Consider the following 22,051-nt stretch of genomic DNA (forward strand, 5'->3'; position numbering starts at 1 on the left):
GTGATAGAGAGCTAGCTGAATTATATATATATATATATATATATAATATTTATAGAGAGAGAGAGAGAGAGAGAGGAGCCTAAGTGGATTAATTTCATGGTCACAGTTTCACCTCACTTTCACCACCTTTTATTAATGTGTGTCACAGGCGAGCCTAGCTAGCAACGCTCTTTCACTTGCCTCATGAACCTTATTAAGGCTGCCACGCTTGCTTTTCAAAGATTTTATCAATTTGAACATTCAACTTTTTTGAAGGATTATGAAACTTTTATATCTTATATAAATATACTTTGATTTCTCTTCTTTTTTTTTTCAAAATAAAAAATTTGGAGTCAAATGAAACAAAGCACTTGGATATCCCTAGATATAATGGCACCAATTTAATTCAAACCAAGATTAATATTCCAAGCTTCATGAGCACAAGCATAATGTGATCTTTGCTAAAAGTGTGGATATATATAGAGAAAGATATAGTTAACCATATTTTTTATTTTTGGATCTTCTATTTTGTCGACGGCTTCAAATTGGACCGCTTTTTTTTTTCCCTTTTTTTTTTTCCAATTTGGATATGCAATTTTATTTTGATCTCAATTTTAGCCATACATTCTCAATTTCTTCACATAAAATACTACTAAAATTTAATTTGGTTTCATTTGAACATAAAATTAGAGAAATTAATTTGGTCGGAAATAGGGGTTACGTACATTATGACACTTTTTTTTGGAAATAGGACTTACCTACATTATGACACTTGATGCAAAATACAGGCTACAAAAACAAAATTAACTTAAATTTAAAAATAAAATAAAATAAGAAATAAAATATATTGAAATTGAGGATCTAACTATTTTTTTTTTTAAAGGACAATAAAATTGAGAATCTAACTTGAAAAAAATAAAATAAAATAAAATTAAAGTGCAAGTCTTTATTGAAACTAAAATAAAAATTAAGAATATCAATTGAAAAAACAATATGATTAATTGTTTTATTATAATAAAGTGCATTGCTAATTAAATGCATTGACTGTGTTTTGACCTAAATCCGCAATTCTCTAATAACAATCAAACTTATTAACTAGCATCATTAATTTATTAAAAAATTAAATAGATTTTCTACTCTTTTTTTTTTTTTTTTTTTTTTTGGCCTGGTAAATTGTTAACAGTTCCATTCATGCAAATTTCTTCCCAAAATAAAAAGTATTTCTAAAACTGCATACAAATGCACACTGAAAAAGTTAGAATAAATTAAAATATAAAATTTGATTGAACAGAACAATAATATAGTCAACATATCACATGCATGGAGATACGTCAAAGCCCAAAAAGTTGATGATTATTAAAGTAGATGATTAGCCTAAGAAGGGACGAGAAACTTTGTTTTAGTGCCTTTCTTTTTTTCTTTTGTTTTTTTTTGGGTTCTGTTTATATACGACAATTTTCTCATGGAAAATGATAGGACAGCCCATTGAAGATCCAAAAAAGTCTTTCAATGGATTTGAATTATAAAATAATTTTAGCCACGTCTGTTGCTCCACTGACAATATTTTCAGCAAATTATATGTCAATCTAAATCAGTAAACAAAATTACACCAGCACTACCTTCTAAACTACTTTATTGTCGAAATCTGATAAAAGGAAAAAGTAATAAAAGAATATAAAAATAATACTAAACAAACTTCCAAAAGCAAACTTTTAAAACAAGAATGGTTGCATAGGGGATGTAGTAACCCTAAAAGGGGGTCCAAGTACAATTGCATGTAGAATTTCAATTTTAAGTTAAAAATGGAGAACTCATAGTTCTTCCCCATGTCACTACTAAGAAAAATAAATACATAAAAAAGAAAAAGAAAAAGAAAAAGAAAAAGAAAAAGAATACTGCACGGAAGAAAACCATCCTTGGCCTTAGAATCAGGGAAAAAGAAACAATCTCAACGTGACAGGAAGAGGAATTCTACACTGTATTTCTCTCTTTTTTTTTTCTTTTTTTTTTTTTTTTCTTTTCCGGGAAAGTAAAGAAGTGGACCTCAATCAGAATCATGAGGTGAATTCAAAAGGCTGGGGAGGCTGAGGTTCTTCATCAACTGCCATGGCTGATACAGATCCCTGCTGTCCTGCTGCTGATGCACCTGCAGTTGACGCTGTAGATGAGGGTGTGTCCGTAAGGGAGAGCACCTCTGGTTCAGTAGGTCGCAGGTCTCTCAGGAGGACAAATCCTGAAGGTGCTAACTTCACTGGCACATATCTGCTTTCTTCAAGAAATTTGATGCATTTCTCCTGAGCAGGAACCACTCTTGCCGGGTTGGTCAGAATCTCAAAAGAAGGTTCTGGTTCTGATTTTTTCTCAGTGGGGACATCAACCTATCAAGTAGACAAGGAAATCAGTTTGAAGGACATCACAATTATAGCACAAACTAATCAGATCATTATGATAATATGTCTACTTAAAATGTATTTATATCTCAGCAGTACTTGGCAAAAGCTCTGAAGCATCTTCAATCAAGCTGACCAATAGATTCAAAAACAAGAATGCAGTGTGGTTCAGAAATAGTTTTCAATCCTTCTAATTATTGAACACATTCAACGATTAATGGTATAGAATCTGTAAGAGAACGCATAAAGGGGGAAATCTGAACAGAGGAGAAAAGAAGATGGGAAATCTTTTACCTAAATGGTCGTGCAGGAATGTTTATGTACCGAGGATACAACTAATGCATCTCTATAAGAGAAAAAAACTGAAAAAAAGTGATTTTACCTGCATTGCCTCACCATCTTTCTCAGTAAATGATTTCCCTTTTCCAGTATTTGCACCAGAAGATGACGACTCCGCACCAGATGACTTTTCAGCATTTGCCTTTAGCTCAGCTTCTTTCTTAGCTCTAGCTTTGGCTTTTGCTGATGTTGAAAGAACTGCAGTGGGAAGTTTTACAGCTGATGTTGTGGTCGGCACCATTGTTGGTTTAGGATATTCAAAAAGTGAAGGTCTTGCATGTGATAGGAACTCAAATCTTGGAACCTTCAAGTCGTAGTTCAGTCCAATAAATGCCGTGGGTGAGAATGACAAGCTTATGAAATAGATGAGGGGATACCAATACCAGAATTGGCTGAAAACAGCAAGACCAACAACCGCAGTGACTTTATCATGTTTTGTCTTAGAAAGTAACCTTATAGTGACATTCCTCCCTCCGGCATCGAGGATTCCAGATGCCAAAATGGCTCCCATCTTGCTCATGGTGTCTTCATGTTTATCAAGAATTATTTTCTCAAGTTGTCGTCTATATTAAAAGAAATCAGACTGGTTACAGACAAGTAGGAAACTTAAGATGGAAAGAGATGGCAACAAACTTCATTACAAAATAATATCAGACAAAATATGATAAACTAAAAGTCGTGAATATTTACATACCTGAATGTTCCAACACGAGAATCACTGGCCTCACTAATCTGGACCATGACCATAGCCATTGCAATGAGGGCACCTTGGCGTACAAAATCAACAACATCTGATGTCAAAGGCTCTAACAAAGATATAGCTTCACTTAGCCCAGTACCAGCACAGGAAATGCCCACTGCCAGAGCCGCACCATATCGAACATGTGGGTTGTAAGATTCAGATAGCAGGGAGACAATTCGAGGTGTCTACATTATACAGAAGCATTAATGACATATACACTTTATATAACAACAAAAACACAACACAGTAATCAAAACTCTGCGTGCGTGTGTGTGTGTGTGTGTGTGTGTGAGAGAGAGAGAGAGAGAGAGAGAGAGGGAGGGAGCACTCCCAGAATGGGAACAAGACAAACATATAAAGTTGCACAATCAGATAAAAATGCGAACAGAAGAAGATACATTGCACAGAGAATAAGAGGAGCATGGAAAAGAAATATAACAATAAAAAGATAAAGAATCAGAAAGCATGAGAGAGGAGTAACAAGAATCCACCACCTCAACTCCAGACCAGAATACAGGACATTTGGACTACATAAGTAACATGAAACTGCCAAGGAGGCCACTATAGCCCAGAGAAGCAGGTTCAAAAGAGAAAAGAGAGCTAGAGACCATAGCAAAGTAGATCAGAGTTTGAAATAAGAAAGGCAACATGTTGCCAGGAGGAAAGAGGGCAGAAAACAGTTTTGGTAAGTCTTAGAAAAAGGGGTCAGATACCACAAAACACGAGAATCAACCAACCAAGAAATGGCTCCAGATCAAAACAGGAAACAGGAAAGGTCTGGAAGCAACATCCAATTGATTTGATAAGGCAGCAACAAAAACAGAACCACAAAGCAGAGCATAACAAACAAGAGAGAAGAGAACACCAACCTGCTCTGGCTCAGAATACAAGACAAATCCAAGTGCTAGAACAGCAGTCCTCCTGACATCATCACTCACATCGGATACAGCAAAGTGCAGCAACTGGCGGATGGCCTTGTTGTTTGCCGTTCCACTATAGGCCAATGCCAATGCATACATACCACCATAACGAAGAATAGGATCTTGATCCCGTGTCATCTGCTCAATAAGTGTGTCTGCTTCTTCTTCTCTTCCATACACTGTAAGTGCAATTCCCAATGCCAACCCCCTGAATCACATAACAAGGTAAATACAAGGGAGCAATGTGTGCTTAACACATCAGTCAAAAAGAGATTGTGAAACCATCTTTACCTGATGATCTTTTCATGTTGTGTCTCATGAGCATAAGTAAGCATCTCACTTGCCTTCTCACTTGCAGTTCCAACCATAAGCAAGCCCATACTGATGCCTGCACCTTCACCAGCAACTGCACTGTCAGTGTAGAGAACGCTTTTAATGTCATCATAGATGTCCTCATCGGCAGTTCCTAAAGCTGCCAAACCAAGACCTAAGCATGCACCATGTTGAATAACCTGCACCAATATAGACCCCGATGATTTGGTGGTAAAACATAACATAGGCTCGGCAAAGATGTTCATTTTGGTATAAGGTAATTACCTCCACATTAGTACTGCGCAGGCTATCACGAAGGAATTGTTTGATGCCCTCACCATGGTTGGCATGAATAAGACCCAAAGCATAGAGAGCACCACCTTCAGAGTAAGGACTGCCACCACCTCCAGCTCCACCCTGAGGCAAGTAAGGTGCCATCAATGATCTTCCTTGCTGCAAGTGGCCTCTGTGGATAACACCTAGCCCAGCTGTTGCGCTAAATTTGGCCCAATTTGTGGCTCTGCTCAACCAGTCCTGACAAGTTGAAGAACCATAGCAGCAAAAAAATATGAATAAGCCATAACAATAAAGTAAGGCAAAAAGAAAGATCTTAAGACATCCAACTTACCAAATTCTCCCTAAGGAAAGTATCCACAGTAGTCCCAGCATGCATAATTGCATTTGCATAAATAGTTGCACTATGACAAACACTATTTCTCATCTCAACGGACTGCTTTATTGTCTTCAGAATAAGAAGATCCGATCTATCATAATTCACAGTCAACTTCATAAGAGCTTATTCTCTAAACTTTCTCCAACAGAATCAGGAAGAAATTTTTATGAACTAATGAAATTAAAAAGATTAAAAGTAAAACGATAGTCTTACTTGTTATGACTGTACAAGAATTGTAGAGTCAATTGTATTGAAGTCTCCCCAGACAAAATTCCCTTAATTTTTGTCAGCCTCTCAGCATACAGCACTTCACTCGGATCGGCATCACGTGTATTAACATTAGAAACAGAACTTCCATCAGTCATTTGTGCATCATCTGGAGCAGAACTCTGATTTTGAGCAGAATCAGCTTCACTGGATCTTGGCTGCTCTGGTTCTGAAGGTTGAGCTTTGGGAGTTGAAAGGCGATCTCTCACATTTATGAGAAAAGCTTGGTGCTCATTCTCTACAAGATCGAAGGCTATTTGAAAAGCCAGGAGTGCATCATCCTTATTTTCAGAGCGCAGAAGCTTTTCTAATATGCTTGCAACACCTTCAGGTTCATCCAAGAACATGAGACACTGACAAATGCTCAAATAGTCTGGAGAAGGCAGCTTCTGGTAAACTTTCACAAGAAGACGAAGTACCTGTAGGAACAAGAAAACGAGATCAACATACATAACTCTCCTCAGTTAGTCTTACAGAAGAGTTGCAGAGTGCATAACATGATTCCATAATCCATCACATAAACATCATAAAAATGCAAGCTAAAAACCACAAACACATCCTTCAAACTATGAACTTCAGCAGTCAGATTAGACTCTTCAGTAACTTCGTTTAACCATCAAAGCAAAAGAACAAGATACATGCAGAGAGTTATTAAAGCAAAAAAAAAAAAATGCATATAACTTTCTCTAAAAAAACAGGAAAGGATAGGCCCACATTCACCTGACACACACTATTGCCACATAGGCCTTCTAAAATTATGTGGTTCTGGTTCCTACAGATTGTCACATGTCACATATGTACCAGTGCTGCCCATGAAATTGGCTGCTGATCTTATTTCACATTTTTTTCTATTGTTAAGCAATAAGAATAGCCACCGTTTTCACATAACCCTCCATTTTATTCAAAGGTTTACAAATCAAGTATTCAACAACCACAGGAATAGTCCAAAACACACCCAATACTTCAATTTCCAGCGTCAAAAACACTGAATCTTAATTCAGTCTCTTAATTCGCTCTTCTCCTCATTACAAGACTTAATGCAATCAACTCCCAACTTTTGGGAAAGTTAGGCTATCAATTAGATTACGGTAGCAGAGCAGTATTAACTAAATAAAAAAGTAATGTAGAACATCTCCACTCAAAAATATATCAACAAATACATTCCACAACCAAACAATGATTATCTAGGAAAGGAATCAACTGATCGTATAACTAAATAGCTCAAAAAATAGTCCTACCTCATGTCTATATTCCCGGAGATTTACGAAGGAATGAGAGACATTAATGCAATATGATAGAGTTCCATGAACATTATCACTCTTTGTTATTGCTTCCTCAAGTTTATCCAATCTTCGACATTCAATTGCAATTCCCATAGCTTGTTGGTATTTACCATCCAAGATACACCTATATGAAAGAACCATGAGAATACTAAAAGTAAGAAAACTAAAAGAATTGACGCGTTACACAAAATTAAAAAGTAAAGGTTTACTTACTTATTCAACATTCTCTCTACAATAGCCTCCAACCTAGGATCCACATTTGTTGCATCATTATTTGATTCCGCTGCCTTAGACTTAAGATTTGCATACTCGTCAATAGCCTTAGCTGAGGAAAGGAACAAACAACCAAAAAGTTCATGTAAGTGAGGCATAATTTAAGCATTCCAAATTTCCTTATGAAGGCAAAATTCTGAGAAATATGATATTAAGGTTGATAATAAAATGAAGTTGATTTCTCATTTTTCTGAGTCAGTTAAGCAGATTTTGCAGTCTGCTAAACCAACTTTCGTTCCATTTAAAACATGAAAATAACTTTCAATACTTAAAAGTAAACATTCTACTTTTTTCCTTACTAAAGTACAAAGCAACAGTATCAAATTCATACCAAGAAGAGTGTGAACATAATCAGAGTCCTCTGACACGTCAAATAAGGAACCAGCTCCAAGGGCATAGGACAGCGAGTCATTAAGTTCACCCAAATAATAGAAGACCTGAGGTGAACAGAAAGCATTAAATCCATGTAAAGGCCTGGGATAATAGAGAAAGACACATTCAAGCAGTAGTAGACAGAAAAGAGTTAGACGACAGACAAATGATAAAAATTAGACATAGGAAGACAGTCCAAAAAGATTGAAAAAATTACTCAATTCTCTTTGCACATTCCTTTCTCTGTACTCCAAACCATAAACGAGCAGAGGAACCCATATTGGAAAGCTATCGTTTTTTATAAAGGACTTAGTTACAAATCACCTTTTCAAAGAGTAAGATGCTACTTCAAGCCAAAAACAAAAAAAGCTGAGGAGTCAGATTTTACCTTTGATGCAACCAGCGCTGCAAGTTGCCGTTGATGCTGATCAAACTCTTCATCTTCATACAAACTTTCTCTGAATATCAATATATCATTAATATTTTTTACCCAAGTATCAAATCAAAAATAAATGCCATGCAACAGAACGTTAACATTATCAGTACCAAAGCACAAGTATCCGAGCACCACCATTATTTAGAGATCAGCATGACTAAAATTATAGAACCATACCCGCATAAGTGGTCCTAAAATAATGTGTTATGAGACAGAATGAAAAGTTAGCACTTTTTTATGCGTTATTGGAAGTTTACTACAACCACAATCAGCATTCAACAATAATTTTCCTCCCAAGCCCTAATATTCTAGACAACCAATTACAACCAAGAAAAAAAAAAAAAAACTAAAAGCATATATACTATCATAAAAATTTCCCAATTTCAAAGCTAGAACAAAAGAAAACAGCTTTAGAAAAACAAAAACAAATTAAACCCATTATTTTAGAAACCCACCACAGGCAATCGACTTTATTTCAACTTATACTTTTTTTTCTTTTTTTTTTAACCTCAATTCCATACCAAAAACGGCATTCCCAAAATTCAAAATTAAAAACATTAACTTCTTCCTAATTTTCCAGAGTTTCGAAACGAACAAACAGATCAAGCATAATCAGAACCAAAAATCCAAAAAAAAAAAAAGTATAGAGAAAGAGATAGAGATAGATAGAGTACATGACGGGTACACTGGTGGAGATCTCCGGCCAGAAGATATCAACCAAATTGTTAAGGTTGGAGAGAGCATGAAGCTTGAGTAAAGGATGAGACTCATTGAGCATGGCCAGTAGGCCACCGGCGGAACTGACCATGGTCGCCATAGCCACAACCTTACACGGATCCGATAGAAAGATAAATAAGCCCCTAGGGTTAGGGTTCAGAGAGCCCAAACTCTGCTAGAGCCTAGGGTTTTCGCAGATTGAGATTCGAAACCCTAGATAGAAGAAGATGAAGAAACAGAGAAGAGAGAGATTGAGAGAGAAAGAAAAGGGACTGAAGAATGGGGTGCTTTCCTCGTCTCGGGTTTTCTTGATCTGAGTTAACTTATTGGGTAAGTCAAAAATAAATTAAAATTTTCAAACAAAAAAAAATTACACTGCAAAAATTGAAAAATACCACTTTTACATGCTTTTTTTGTCCAACAGTTTTTTTTTTTTTTTTTTTGGGTAATAACATTTTATCCCATCCTCAATTTGTCTAAGTGTTTAGGAGTCAGACTAGGGAGTTTTTTCTCTTTTAAATTTCCTCACCTCCCATATATATATATAGAAACAAAAATTTTATATTCATCAAAACTATTTACCAAGATTTTGAATAGCAATTTATTCAAAAAAGAAAAAAGAAAAAAAAATACCAATTAATAATGTAACATGCATTGTTTTAGTTATTATGTATATTGCATTGTTTTAGTTAGTTCATATCTTATATTAATTTATTAACCATTAATTTATTTTGGCTTTATATCTTTTCCAATTTCAATAATTAATTTGATCAATCAAGGCCTTCATTTTTAATTAATTTCATCCGATTATATAGTAGCTTTTATGATTGAATTTTACTTAGAATTTTCTCTTTTTTTCTTTTTACCATTTGAATTATTTAAATCTATAAATTCAGAAGAATTAAGCTGTGCATAGTGGAATGCAAAATATCCCCAATCATGATTAAATTGTGAATTTGACACCTTCACAATGCCAAAGTATGTAAATCTACAAAGACAAATTTCATGTGGAAAAATCTTTATAATTTCATTATCTATATTGTTAACTATAAATATTGAAGGCATGTTATTATTAGTAAAACATTACAAGTAAAAAAAAAGCATAAAAAGTAGGTATAACATTGATTAATTTGAGGAAACTAATTAAACTAAAGGGATGTTTGGATAATGATAAAGTTAATGGGAATTTAAATTTTTTTAGGAAATTGAAATTTTTTCTTATTTGGATAATTTTTAAAAAGAAGAATTTGTGGATTCTATCGAAAAATAAATCTCATAATATAAAGAACTGAGAGAGAAAATGGATCTTTTTAAAGAAGTGTCATTCTAAAATTTCCTAAGAAATTGATTTGAAATATTTTTTTAAATACAATTTTATCCTTTAATTTTAATATATAAATTTATTTAATTATTTGTAAATCCTATCTTATTCTATAATTAATTAAACATTATAAAAAAATTCTAAAAAAACTGATTATCTGAATATTAAATTTAAAAAAATTGATTATTGAGAATTAATTTCTTTCAATACTTGTTTTTTTTACCAAATACTTCATTAATGTATTAAATAAAAAATGAAAATAATTATAATCAAGTGACTTAAAAAAAATAATAAATGAATTAAAATTCCATCAGGTTGCATTTGTAGTTTTTGCCTAAATCTTCGTAGACCTGTGACTTTTAAGATCTAAATAAACTTAATAGATTAATTTTTTTGTTTTTTCTGTATTATTATTTTTAAAGACAAATCATATTATCATAGTTGAAATAGGCATGGCTCATGGTTTTGGGTCTCAATACGGAACAAATTTTCGGTGCCCCCGAGAGCACTGTTCTCTTTTTCTCACAACCAATGGGATTCATATAGGACCCACACGTTTGTGGTTTACTGTTTTGCTGAAAGAGGGAGCAACGCTCCCTGCAACACTTAAAAATTTCTCATCGATTTGAAATGTAATAGCAGAGAGATAGAAATACATAGAGAGAGGACGGACTGGAGAGCAGAGCGATCATCGTTTTGGGTTTTATTAATCCGAGTTAATTTACTCAACAAGTCAAAAATAAATAAAAAGGAATTAAACTGCAAGAAAAATACTACTTTTACTTTTTCTTTTTTTTTTTTTGGGTCAAAAATTTTAAATGAAAAAAGAGTGTTAATTTCATTTATGTTTTTTGAAATTTAAAAAAAAAAGGGGGTTAATTTTATTTATTCATTTTTTTTAAGTTTAATTTAAGTACCATTTGAGTTCTATGGGCGTGTTTGTTTCACTGGATTGGACAGGATTGTGTCCCAATCCGGTGTTTGATAGGAGCAAATGAAGAAGCGGATAACTTAACCGCTACAGTAGAATAATCCGTCGAGAGGAGGATTAAGTTGATCCGTTCTTTCTCCTGGGTCAAGTTTCTGTCTGAAGCTCATTGAAGGCTTTGCTGGTGTCTCTCGCGTGCCTCTGCCCAAATAAAGCTCGTGGTAGTGTTGTTCTTCTTGAATCTGTGAGTTTGCCTTCTTCTTCTTTCTCTTCTCATTGTTTGTCTGCTTCTTCTTCTTCATGTTTCAATTTATTTCTTTTTTAGGGCTTAGATCTGCCCATATTCCTCTTCTTTGATCTGCCATAGAAAAGATTTTTTCTTCTTCTTCTTCTCTATTCTCCTTCTTCTTCTTCTTCATCTACATTGTTCTTCTTCTTCTTCGTTTTTCATTTATTTCCTTCCTGCCATATTCCTCTTCTTCGTTTGTCTTGTTCTTCAATCTGGCAATTTGTTTTTTTTTTGCAATTTTATTTTCGATCTGGTAGTACAAATCTGTAAAAGAAAATTTCTTCTTCTTCGTTTTTCTTCTCCTTCGATCTGGCATTGTTTTTTTTTTTTTTTTGCCATTTTATTTCTTCTTCTTCTTCAATTTGATAGTACAAAACTGTAGAAAAAAATTGCTTTTTCTTCTTCTTCTTCTTCTTCGTTCTTCTTCTCCTTCGATCTAGCATTGTTTTTTTTTTTTCCATTTTATTTCTTCTTCTTCTTCAATCTAGTAGTACAAATCTGTAGAAAAATATTTATTCTTCTTCTTCTTCTTCTTCGTTCTTCTTCTCCTTCGATCTGGCATTGTTTTTTTTTTTTTTTTTTCCATTTTACTTCTTCTTCTTCTTCAATCTGGTAGTACAAATCTGTAGAAAAATTTCTTCTTCTTCTTCTTCTTCTTTGTTCTTCTTCTCCTTCAATCTGGCATTGTTTTTTTTTTTTTTTTGCCATTTTATTTCTTCTTCTTCTTCAATCTGGTAGGACAAATCTGTAGAAAAAATTTCTTCTTCTTCTTCTTCTTCTTCGTTCTTCTTCTCCTTCAATCTGGCATTGTTTTTTTTTTTTTTTTTGGCCATTTTATTTCTTCTTCTTCTTCAATCTAGTAGTACAAATCTATAGAAAAAAGTTCTTATTCTTCTTCTTCTTCTTCTTCGTTCTTTGTTCTCCTTCGATGGCATTGTTTTTTTTTTTTTTTTTTTTTGCCATTTTATTTCTTCTTCTTTTTAAAGAAAAATGGAAAATCAATCACAAAAATGCACAAATAATATTGATTTTGCTATTCATGCAGCTTAGCCTATGATTAACTGAATAAATTATTGGAGTAATACCTGATAAATTAAATTGGCCTTAATCAGTTGTATAATTTTCCAATCAGCAATTGCTTATAACTTTTTCCTTCTTTATTTTGTTGAATATTTAGCTTATACTTTTACAGATTTAATTAATTTGATAAGCCAAAGTTGTCACTTTTTGTCTTATGGCTGCGAGGTGTGAGAGGAGAGAACGGTTGCCAAAGACCATATTTTATAGTTTTATATGCATTTTTACAACTCTCTGAAAACATTCAAGAGAGCTCAGCAACCCTCTGCTGTTTTGGGCTGTTCTTCTCCAACTCTGTTTTACTTCCAGTCACATGCACTCTCTACCAAGACTCAGAGCACTTGCTCTCTTACACCAGAAACTAACATCCAATTCCCAGGTCAAACAAATCCACGCCCAGTTGATCATCAATGGCCTCAATTCACCTTCCATTTTGGCAAAACTAATCCAGCAATACTACACCCTACCAGACCCACAAAGCATCCAAAACTATGCCTATTCAGTTTTCAAACACTTTGACAAACCAAACCTTTTTCTCTTCAACACTTTGATAAGATGCTCTCAACCCAAGGAGTCTATTCTAGTTTTTGCTGATTGGGTATCAAGGGGAGACTTGGTTTTTGATCATTTTACTTACATTTTCATTCTTGGAGCTTGTGCTCGATCTCCTTCCATGCCAACATTATGGGTAGGGCGACAAACACATGCCCAAATGCTGAAGCGTGGTACTATGTCTAATAATTTGTTGCAAACCATTGCCATACATTTCTATGCAAGTAACAAGGATGTTAGTTCAGCATGGAGAATGTTTGATAAAATGATAGTGAGAAACAGCAGTACCTGGAATGTGATGATCAAGGGGTATTGTTCACAGAGAGAAATCGCCCGTGAAGCATTGGTTTTGTTTCGAGGCATGTTGGAAGATGATTGTGGAGTGAAACCAACGGATACTACTATGGTTTGCATTCTTTCCGCAGCTTCTCAGTTGGGTGTATTGGAAACTGGTGCTTGTGTTCATGGTTATATTGAGAAGACAATTCCTTTTCCAGAAAATGATGTGTTTATTGGCACGGGTCTTATCAATATGTACTCAAAATGTGGATGTCTTGACAGTGCTTTAACCATTTTTATGACAATGGAAGAGAAACATATCTTAATTTGGACAGCAATGGCAACCGGGCTTGCCATTCATGGAAAGGGAAAAGAAGCTTTGAAGCTTTTCGATGAAATGGATGCTTATGGAGTAAAACCCAATTCAATGACTTTCACCAGTTTGCTTTCGGCTTGTTGCCATGGTGGACTTGTTGAAGAAGGCCTCCATTTTTTTTTTTTTTTTGCCATTTTATTTCTTCTTCTTCTTCAATCTGCTAATACATATTTGTAGAAAAAATTTATCCTTCTTCATTCTTCATCTTTGTCCTTCTTCTTCTCCTTCCATCTGCCATTGTTTTTTTCTGCAATTTTATTTCTTCTTCCATATGTACAATGCTTAGTGTACAGTCATGTCAAGTTTATACATTTGTTTATGTTGGACTTGTCCTTCTATGCGTAGGCTGTGAATGCTGATTCTATATCGGAGTTTAGTGAACTTGGAAATCAATTAGCCAACAAAAGCCGTTATTTATGGGTTGAAAAAATATTCAATTGTCTTATGCATACCATTAAAATATATTTATTTTTAATTAATTGTTATTTATGGCATACTATGTTTTAAGTTAATTTTAAGATATTTCTAAAGTTATATGTTAATATTATTTGTGGGTGTATACAACAAATTTTGCATATTTTGCATGTATATATAAATATATAAATATATAAATGTACAACCTTAATTAGATGTAATAATTTTTTTTTTCATATAAATTTAACTTTTAAAATTTTTATTCTTTTTAAATTAAAAATATAATTACAAAATAGTTATATCCAGTCCGATTCGGCACCAAACATGGTACAATTAGTCTATCATTCAGTCTGAAATTATGCCAAACATAGTACTGCACTAATTATCAGGTCTAATCCTATCCGATCCTGTCCGATCCGGACCTATCCGGTGTTCCAAACGCCCCCTATAGTTTCAAGAGCATTATTTATTTCTTCTTAGGTTTCAAACATTTATCGATTTCTTCTTCTATTATTTCATTCATATCTTCAAAATAATTTTATCTACATCTTAATAAAGAAGTTAAATGTAATTTTTAAAATTTAATGGACTAAATTAAAATTACTGCAAAACTTTGAAGGTTTAGATGAAATTTCCCTAAAATAAAAGATAAAAAAAAAAAAAAAACAAAAAGACATTAGGAATTTTTCTTCTTTCATTCTCATATTATATAAAGAGAGTTTTCATTATATTTTCAAGTTTTGTTTTTATTTTTTGGTTTTTGTTGAGTTAACCTTTGTATGTTTTTATTTATAATACATGTATTTCCTTTTAAAAAATTTTAAAATATAACCCAACAAAATCTATGGCATGTTAAAATTGGATCCAAACGTATAAAGAAGCAGCGAACACTTTGCATCACCAACTTCAATTTTCCACCGGAGAATGATAATATATATAGATAGAAAAATTATATTCTGGTCCATAATTATATTATATAAATAAACAATAATATTAAAGTCATTAAAACTATTTACCAAAATTTTGAAATGTGACATTGTTTTAGTAAGTTCATATCTTTTATTAATTTAGGTTAATCACATTTTATTGCCCTCTAATTTGAGAATTATACAATTTAAACTATTTGTTAAAATTCGTTGGCCTCTCTTTCTTTTTGGGCTTTGAGAAAGCATTTCTTTTCCAATTATTTCAATTCCCTCTTTTTTGAAAATTGGTGTGTTTTTCTTTTTTTTTTTCTTTTTTTTTTTTGTTTGGTTCGTTCAAAACCTTTTTTTTTTTTGGGATTTTACAACCTCTTCTTTGTACAATCTCTAAAAGAAAAAACTTCAATTTTTTGTTTTTTCTAATTTTGAACAGATTATGAATTTTTAAATACAGAAATGATTTTTGCAGAGTTTTTATTATATGTAGAAAAATTTTCAAAAAGAACCATTTTGAAAGAAAACATGCTTCACAATTTTTTTGGTTAGGTGTTTGATAAATAAAAATATATTATTCTTAAACAAATTAAAAAATATATTAACTAAGCAAATAGATTATTATTTTTAAATTAAAATATATTATTTTTTCTGGACAATTTTTTTTTCAAAAAATAAAAATGTACAAAACAATAACTAAACATTTTTTTTATTAGCAATGCAAATTTTATTTAAACCTTTTCAATTTAATCATAATTATAATTAGAACCTATATTTTTATAAAATTATTATTGACCTTTTTTTAGTTTTTTATATCAATAAAAATAATATATTAGACTACTCTAATTATTTTTTAGAATTCAAGGTTAAAAAAAATATTAAAAAAATCAATATTTTAATACAATTATGGCTTTTTAACTGATAAATATTGCTAAAAGAAAAAATGGCTTTTAACTGATAAAAATTAGCACATAAGGACTAAACGATAATTTTCAAAAACATAATATTTAATTGTAATTACACTAAAAGTGAAGGTTTCCAAGTGAAATTTCCACTAATGCAGCATTATTATTCCTTACTTTTTATTTAATTTTATTAATAAAACAATACCACAAGTCAATTCCGTTACAACCCATCGTCTTCAAGCTTAAAACAGTGTGAAAAACCCTTATACTGAAACCTGAAACCTCTTCAAAATTCTGGAGCACGAAGATCGATTTTGAAGCACTGCACATTCTCCGTTGAGTTTCTTAGCAATTCAAGCATTAATTATATTGCACTTTGTAAGTTTAATTAAATTTTTCCATAAATTGCTTCTTGATTCTAAGAACGTTAGCAATTATTTTCAATCACACAATTGGTTGAGTTGCTTAGAGTTTAAGGTATCAAATTTCTTCTTGATTTTGTTTTTAGTTTATTATTATTATTATTTGTATTTGAAGGTGTTGAAGAAAAACCTTTAAATTATCACATCAAGAAGGGAAACAAAAGTGAAATTACCAGCACCAGAATGTGAGTATTGCCCCAAACTATCATGACTGTCACTTTTTCAACATTGTTCAGCTTTAAACAGACAAGACTAGTATATGGTTTTAAGATAGGATTAACCAAGACTATTATTTGGTTTTGGGATAGGAATGAACCAGATTGGATGTGCTATAATTTTGATTTAATAACTATATTTTTAATTTATAAATATATCCCTATATCACCGAAATCGAATCAATTTTAATATTAATTTATTTCCCAATTTAATTATTTTTAGATAATTTATTTCCCAGTTCATTGATAAATGGAAATTTTTCTTTTTTTTCTTTTTTCAAGAAGGAGAATATTGCATTGAGCAAGGAAATAGTACATCAGTTCATATCAGAGGATAAAATGTTAACAAAATGTTAACAAAATCACATGGAAGTGTAAGTAAAAGAGATTTATTCCTAGTAGCCTGGTCTATTATGCACAAACCACCGTGAACAAACCTGTTTCTACCCTTCCAAATCTCCCAACATAAATAAGAGGCCAAGGCCATAATATCACCGTCAAGCAAAGAATGTTTGGAAAAATAATTTATGTTAAATTTAAAACTTCCTTATTTGATAAAATATAATTTAATTAGAAATTATACATTTTCAGCATATTTACAAATATAATGTCCCATACTTTAAAATATGCATGATATATAAGTAAAACAAGAAAAAAAGAATACATCAGCTTTTCATTCTTAAACCAATTATAATCATTATACCATATAAATGTAAAGCCAATCTACAAGCCGTATTACTTCACCAAAAGCAGCAAAAATCACTCTGGAATAATAATCAAATTATTAGTTCGGTGATAACAAATCAACATCTCAGAAATTCATTGATGGGACAACCCATGAGCTTTCATAGCATATTCTATTATTTTCCTTTGCATTCCCTATTAATTTTTTATCGTCCAAGTGAAATTCTTCAACCCTATAAATATATTCCCCTGATTGCATTACGACATAGGAACTGTAAATGGTGTTTGCTCTATACCCAGGATAGTTTGCGGCTAAAACAGATAAGCAATCGTTATGTCCTAGAAATAAAGATTGAGGTTTTTAACTCGAATACATTCGAATTCTCCATCAGAGTGTTTGAGTTTGTAAACTTTATAGGCAGGACTAAAGTCTTCAACACATCTACAGGCTATAAGAAGATCACCATTAGCAGTTTCCACAAGGTAAGAAACAAACCGAATTTTCCGATATCCTACTAATCCTTTCGAATAGGATGGTAGTATAGTTTCCTCTTTAAAGTTAATGCACCCAATATCATGATCAATATTTAGAGACAGAATTCTCCCTTTATTAGAGACACCCAATATCCATTTGTCATAAAAAATAATGTCATGAAGAGTTGCCAATTTAGGATACTTCGCTAAGTAAGTCCAAAATTTGTCACCAAATTTCAAATGTGCAAACTCTGCAGTAGCATCATATCCAGTTCCATACTCAGTTTCAAAATAGGCAAGAACCTCAAACGATCCCAAAGGGGGTCTCTTGACAATACAACCTTTTGAAATATTGAATATCGAAGATCCCAAAGGTGTCTCTTGACAATACAACCTTTTTAAGTATTGAATATCGAACACCTTCCTTATCAATCGGAGGAAGATCAATGATTTTCCGAAAAAAAGGTTAAAAACTATTAATTGTAAACAATTTTTCTCGAAAACCAATCAAACGTGAGAAGATCCATAACAAATCTTGAATTTGTTAAATGGATTATGTAACTGGAATTTGCAGAATTCATGATTGGTGAAATCCAACAATTTCAATTGAATAAATTTTGCCGGTTGCCAAGGGTGGTTGATTACCCTTTTGAGTTTCTTTTTGTGATCCGAAGCCATAGAATTCCATCCTTTGCAAACCGTACCCAATCTGATTATATCAGAAACAAACACCAATTTATCAATGATTATATCTAATAGATCTTTGGGAAGACAACTCCAGTTTGATGATGACAACGGCCCTGATGAGCAAACCGTCTTCTCCATCGCACAAGATGGTCAAACTTTACGATACAAAATCTAAAAAGATCAAAGACTTATATGTGAGGCAGAGAAGAAGACGTAACGTTCTTACCCATTGAAAGACTTTTTTGGATCTTCAATGGGCTGTCCTATCATTTTCCATGAGAAAATTGTCGTATATAAACAAAACCCAAAAAAAAACAAAAGAAAAAAAGAAAGGCACTAAAGCAAAGTTTCTCGTCCCTTCTTAGGCTAATCATCTACTTTAATAATCATCAACTTTTTGGGCTTTGACGTATCTCCATGCATGTGATATGTTGACTATATTATTGTTCTGTTCAATCAAATTATATATTTTAATTTATTCTAACTTTTTCAGTGTGCATTTGTATGCAGTTTTGGAAATACTTTTTATTATGGGAAGAAATTTGCATGATGGAACTGTTAACATTTTACCAGGCCCAAAAAAAAAAAAGAGTAGAAAATCTATTTAATTTTTTAATAAATTAATGATGCTAGTTAATAAGTTTTGATTGTTATTAGAGAATTGCGGATTTAGGTCAAAACACAGTCAATGCATTTAATTAGCTATGCACTTTATTATAATAAAACAATTAATCATATTGTTTTTTCAATTGATATTCTTAATGATTATTTTAGTTTCAATAAAGACTTGCACTTTTATTTTATTTTATTTTTTTCAAGTTAGATTCTCAATTTTACTGTCCTAAAAAAAAAAAAAGTAGTTAGATCCTCAATTTCAATATATTTTATTTCTTATTTTATTTTGTTTTTAAATTTAAGTTAATTTTGCTTTCGTAGCCTCTATTTTGCATCAAGTGTCATAATGTAGGTAAGTCCTATTTCCAAAAAAAAAGTGTCATAATGTACGTAACCCCTATTTCCGACCAAATTAATTTCTCTAATTTTATGTTCAAATGAAACCAAATTCCTAAGTTATTGATTAGGAATAAGGAAAAAAAAAATATAGATATATATATATATATATTACTATGACCAAGCAGATAGTTCTAACGATAGAATATTTTTATTTTAGTTTGTAAATTAGATAAAATATTAAAAAAAATGCAGATAGCTCTGATGGGAGAACATTTCTATTTTAGTTTGTAAATTAGATGAAATATTAATATATATATATATATATTACTATTATTTAAGAAAAAAAAAGGGCAATATGAACAAATGCTAACACTCCGTTTATATACACTAGCGACAGCGCGGCTTCGTGGCAAATCATTGTGAGGCCCATCAGATGGGCTGGCTCAATAGTAGGTCTCAGCAATGATCCGCCTAACAAATGGGCCGCTAATAATTAAAATAAAATTTTATATAATTAAATTTTAAATGATAAGTCGTATTTTGTTTTTATTTTAATTTATTACTATTGTTTTTAAGTTAAAGTGAAATAGAAGAAAATCAAAATTGATTGCAAATTTTCATTGGATAAAGGCGAGAGACAAAATCTAGAAAAAAATTCTTTTTTTTTTTTTTTTGGGTAAAAGGAATTGCATTAAATGCACAAAAAAATGAAATAAAATCAAATTGATTACAAATTTTATTGGGAAAATGTGATGCTACTGCTTGCTTACTTTTTTTTTCTTTTTTTTGGGGTAAAAGCTGTAGCTTCGTATCCCTAGTTCCTTCTTGCTAGGAAACACTCTGAGAGATATCGACGTCGTTTCGTTTTGTGCTTTGGCTGTAGCAGAATATAATATTTTGTGATAAATTTATATGTCAATTTGTCTGCCAGGGTTATTTTGAGAAAATACTTTTTGAAAAAAAATAAAATAAATAAGAACTTGTTCTTTTTGGTTTTTGTTTTGTTTTTTTGAGAAATACTATTTGATTTTTTCTAAAAAAAGAAAAAGTTTGAAAAAAGCACCTAATTGAGATATTTAATTGAGCCTATAACAATTTTGAGTAAAAAACTCTCCAATTTTTCCCAATATTCAACATTTTTAAGGATGAGTTTTGAATTTCTAAACTAATTCAACCAAAGTTGAGTATTTCATTGCTGCAAGATGACCAAACCATGTGAATTTTGTTTTCCCCTGTCCGATCATCAGCAAGATTAATAAGCTCTCAAATCAATCAAATCAAGCAAATTTTTATAAGAAAAATCCCATTAATAATTAATTAGCAGGAGAAAAAAAAAAAAAAACTATATCCATCCAAAATACCAAAATACATGTGTATCTTTTGTAGATATAGCTTTCTTTGTTTTTGGATTAATGGAAAAAGTACCATCCAAAATTTAAACAGAGCTGGAATCGGAATAAATTTCATCATGACCATTAGCTGTAGGCCTATTAGATTTAGATTTGGAGGGGTAAGCAATTTCAGTAGCAGTTTTATTGAATATGACAACTTTGAAATTGGAATTTCCTTGATATTTGATTAGTAGAAAAGTTCCATGCTTAATGGAATAGTGCTGTTCAAAATATTTCAAATTTCTGGAATATTCTGCAGTACATATTTTATATACATATATATATATATATATATATATTGTAAGCAAAGGGGAACCAAAAAAAAAAAAAAAAAGAAGAAGAAGAAGAAAAAATGCAAAATAATAATCTAATTTTTGAGCTTGCAGAGACCAAAAAAAAAAAAAGCATATATATATATATATATATGTATATGGCACTGTAAAAGCTATCTCTATAGGCTATACCTCGGAAACTGATAATTTCAAAATAAAGAAAATGAAAAGAAGCAAAGAATGCAGAAGAGAAAAGCTGCAGAACAAGAGAGAGAGCTGAAAAATACTTGTATTGTGTTTTGATCTTGTATTGATGGATGAATGAAAGAGACAACTATTTGTTTTTGTATATAAATAAACCTATACTCTTGAATGTAAGAAGGCAGAAATAAAGCGATTTGAGTACCCTATCAAAAACAACCTTAGGTAATTCTAATGCACAGCAAGCAAAGTATTTCACTGATGCATTGGAAAAGTGTTTGCAAGATGTTGTTTGAGAATTGCACCTAAAACTGTCATATGGGCGAGTGAGCGTGTCTATCTCATAGGGCAGGTAATGTCTGTTTTATAGGCAAGTGTATATCTGTTCTATGGCCAAATGTATATGTAACTTAGAAAAGAATTTGTAATGGGCTGGAGGCTCTAAGAGGCTAAAAGTGCTGAAATGTGTTGGAAAGAGAGAAGGAAAAAAAGTTCCTCCCTCTACAGAGAAAGAATTGGGTTTAAATTGGGGAAGATTATATTCCTTTTTGTTCCAAAAAATGAGTTTTATTCAAAGTTTTAAGAGCAAAAGTTATCATGATGAGATTAAAAAGGTGAAAGATGGAAATAAAAAATTAAAAAAAAAAAAACCACATTGTAAATCTTATGGTTATTTCCATCTTCTAGGTGTCAAAAAGAGATGTTTTTGCCAATAAAGGAAATAACTAAGGTCCTTTGCTTGGAAAGAGTAAAAAGTAAAGGGGCACATGGGCTTTCTATTGACAAAATAATTTCCAAGAACACTTTGAGATATCTTATAAAAAATAAAGTATAGCTATTTACACATTACAAATTTTTAATTCCACTGCAAATTTATATAAATTACTAAAAAAATCCTTTATTTTTTTTCTCAATTTGACTTTTAGGCTTTATGTTGGTTGGCATCTTCTTCATCCTTAGCAAGACTGAAATTATGATTAAAATCTACAG

General features: G+C 31.8%; 2 protein-coding genes across 2 annotated transcripts; one reads left to right on the plus strand and one right to left on the minus strand.

The window, feature by feature from the left end:
- Positions 1 to 1,689: 1,689 nt before the first annotated feature.
- LOC107422544 (26S proteasome non-ATPase regulatory subunit 1 homolog A) lies at positions 1,690 to 9,018 on the minus strand. The gene is made up of 13 exons (XM_016032007.4): positions 8,661 to 9,018; positions 7,939 to 8,008; positions 7,510 to 7,615; positions 7,119 to 7,230; positions 6,861 to 7,029; positions 5,569 to 6,041; positions 5,311 to 5,446; positions 4,968 to 5,216; positions 4,662 to 4,882; positions 4,320 to 4,578; positions 3,403 to 3,635; positions 2,752 to 3,271; positions 1,690 to 2,357 (listed from the first exon to the last, which is right to left on the minus strand). Exons 1-13 carry the CDS (start codon positions 8,801 to 8,803, stop codon positions 2,034 to 2,036), a joined length of 3,015 nt encoding a protein of 1,004 aa, XP_015887493.2. The 5' UTR covers positions 8,804 to 9,018; the 3' UTR covers positions 1,690 to 2,033.
- A 3,485-nt stretch (positions 9,019 to 12,503) lies between these two features.
- LOC107422541 (pentatricopeptide repeat-containing protein At3g18970-like) lies at positions 12,504 to 18,139 on the plus strand. The gene is made up of 3 exons (XM_048476848.2): positions 12,504 to 13,654; positions 17,383 to 17,565; positions 18,131 to 18,139. The coding sequence occupies exons 1-3, from the start codon at positions 12,632 to 12,634 to the stop codon at positions 18,137 to 18,139; spliced, it is 1,215 nt and encodes a 404-aa protein (XP_048332805.2). The 5' UTR covers positions 12,504 to 12,631.
- The last annotated feature ends 3,912 nt before the right edge of the window (positions 18,140 to 22,051 follow it).

Source organism: Ziziphus jujuba, chromosome 3, assembly GCF_031755915.1.
Source record: "Ziziphus jujuba cultivar Dongzao chromosome 3, ASM3175591v1".
In the NCBI taxonomy this organism is placed as follows: Eukaryota; Viridiplantae; Streptophyta; class Magnoliopsida; order Rosales; family Rhamnaceae; genus Ziziphus; species Ziziphus jujuba.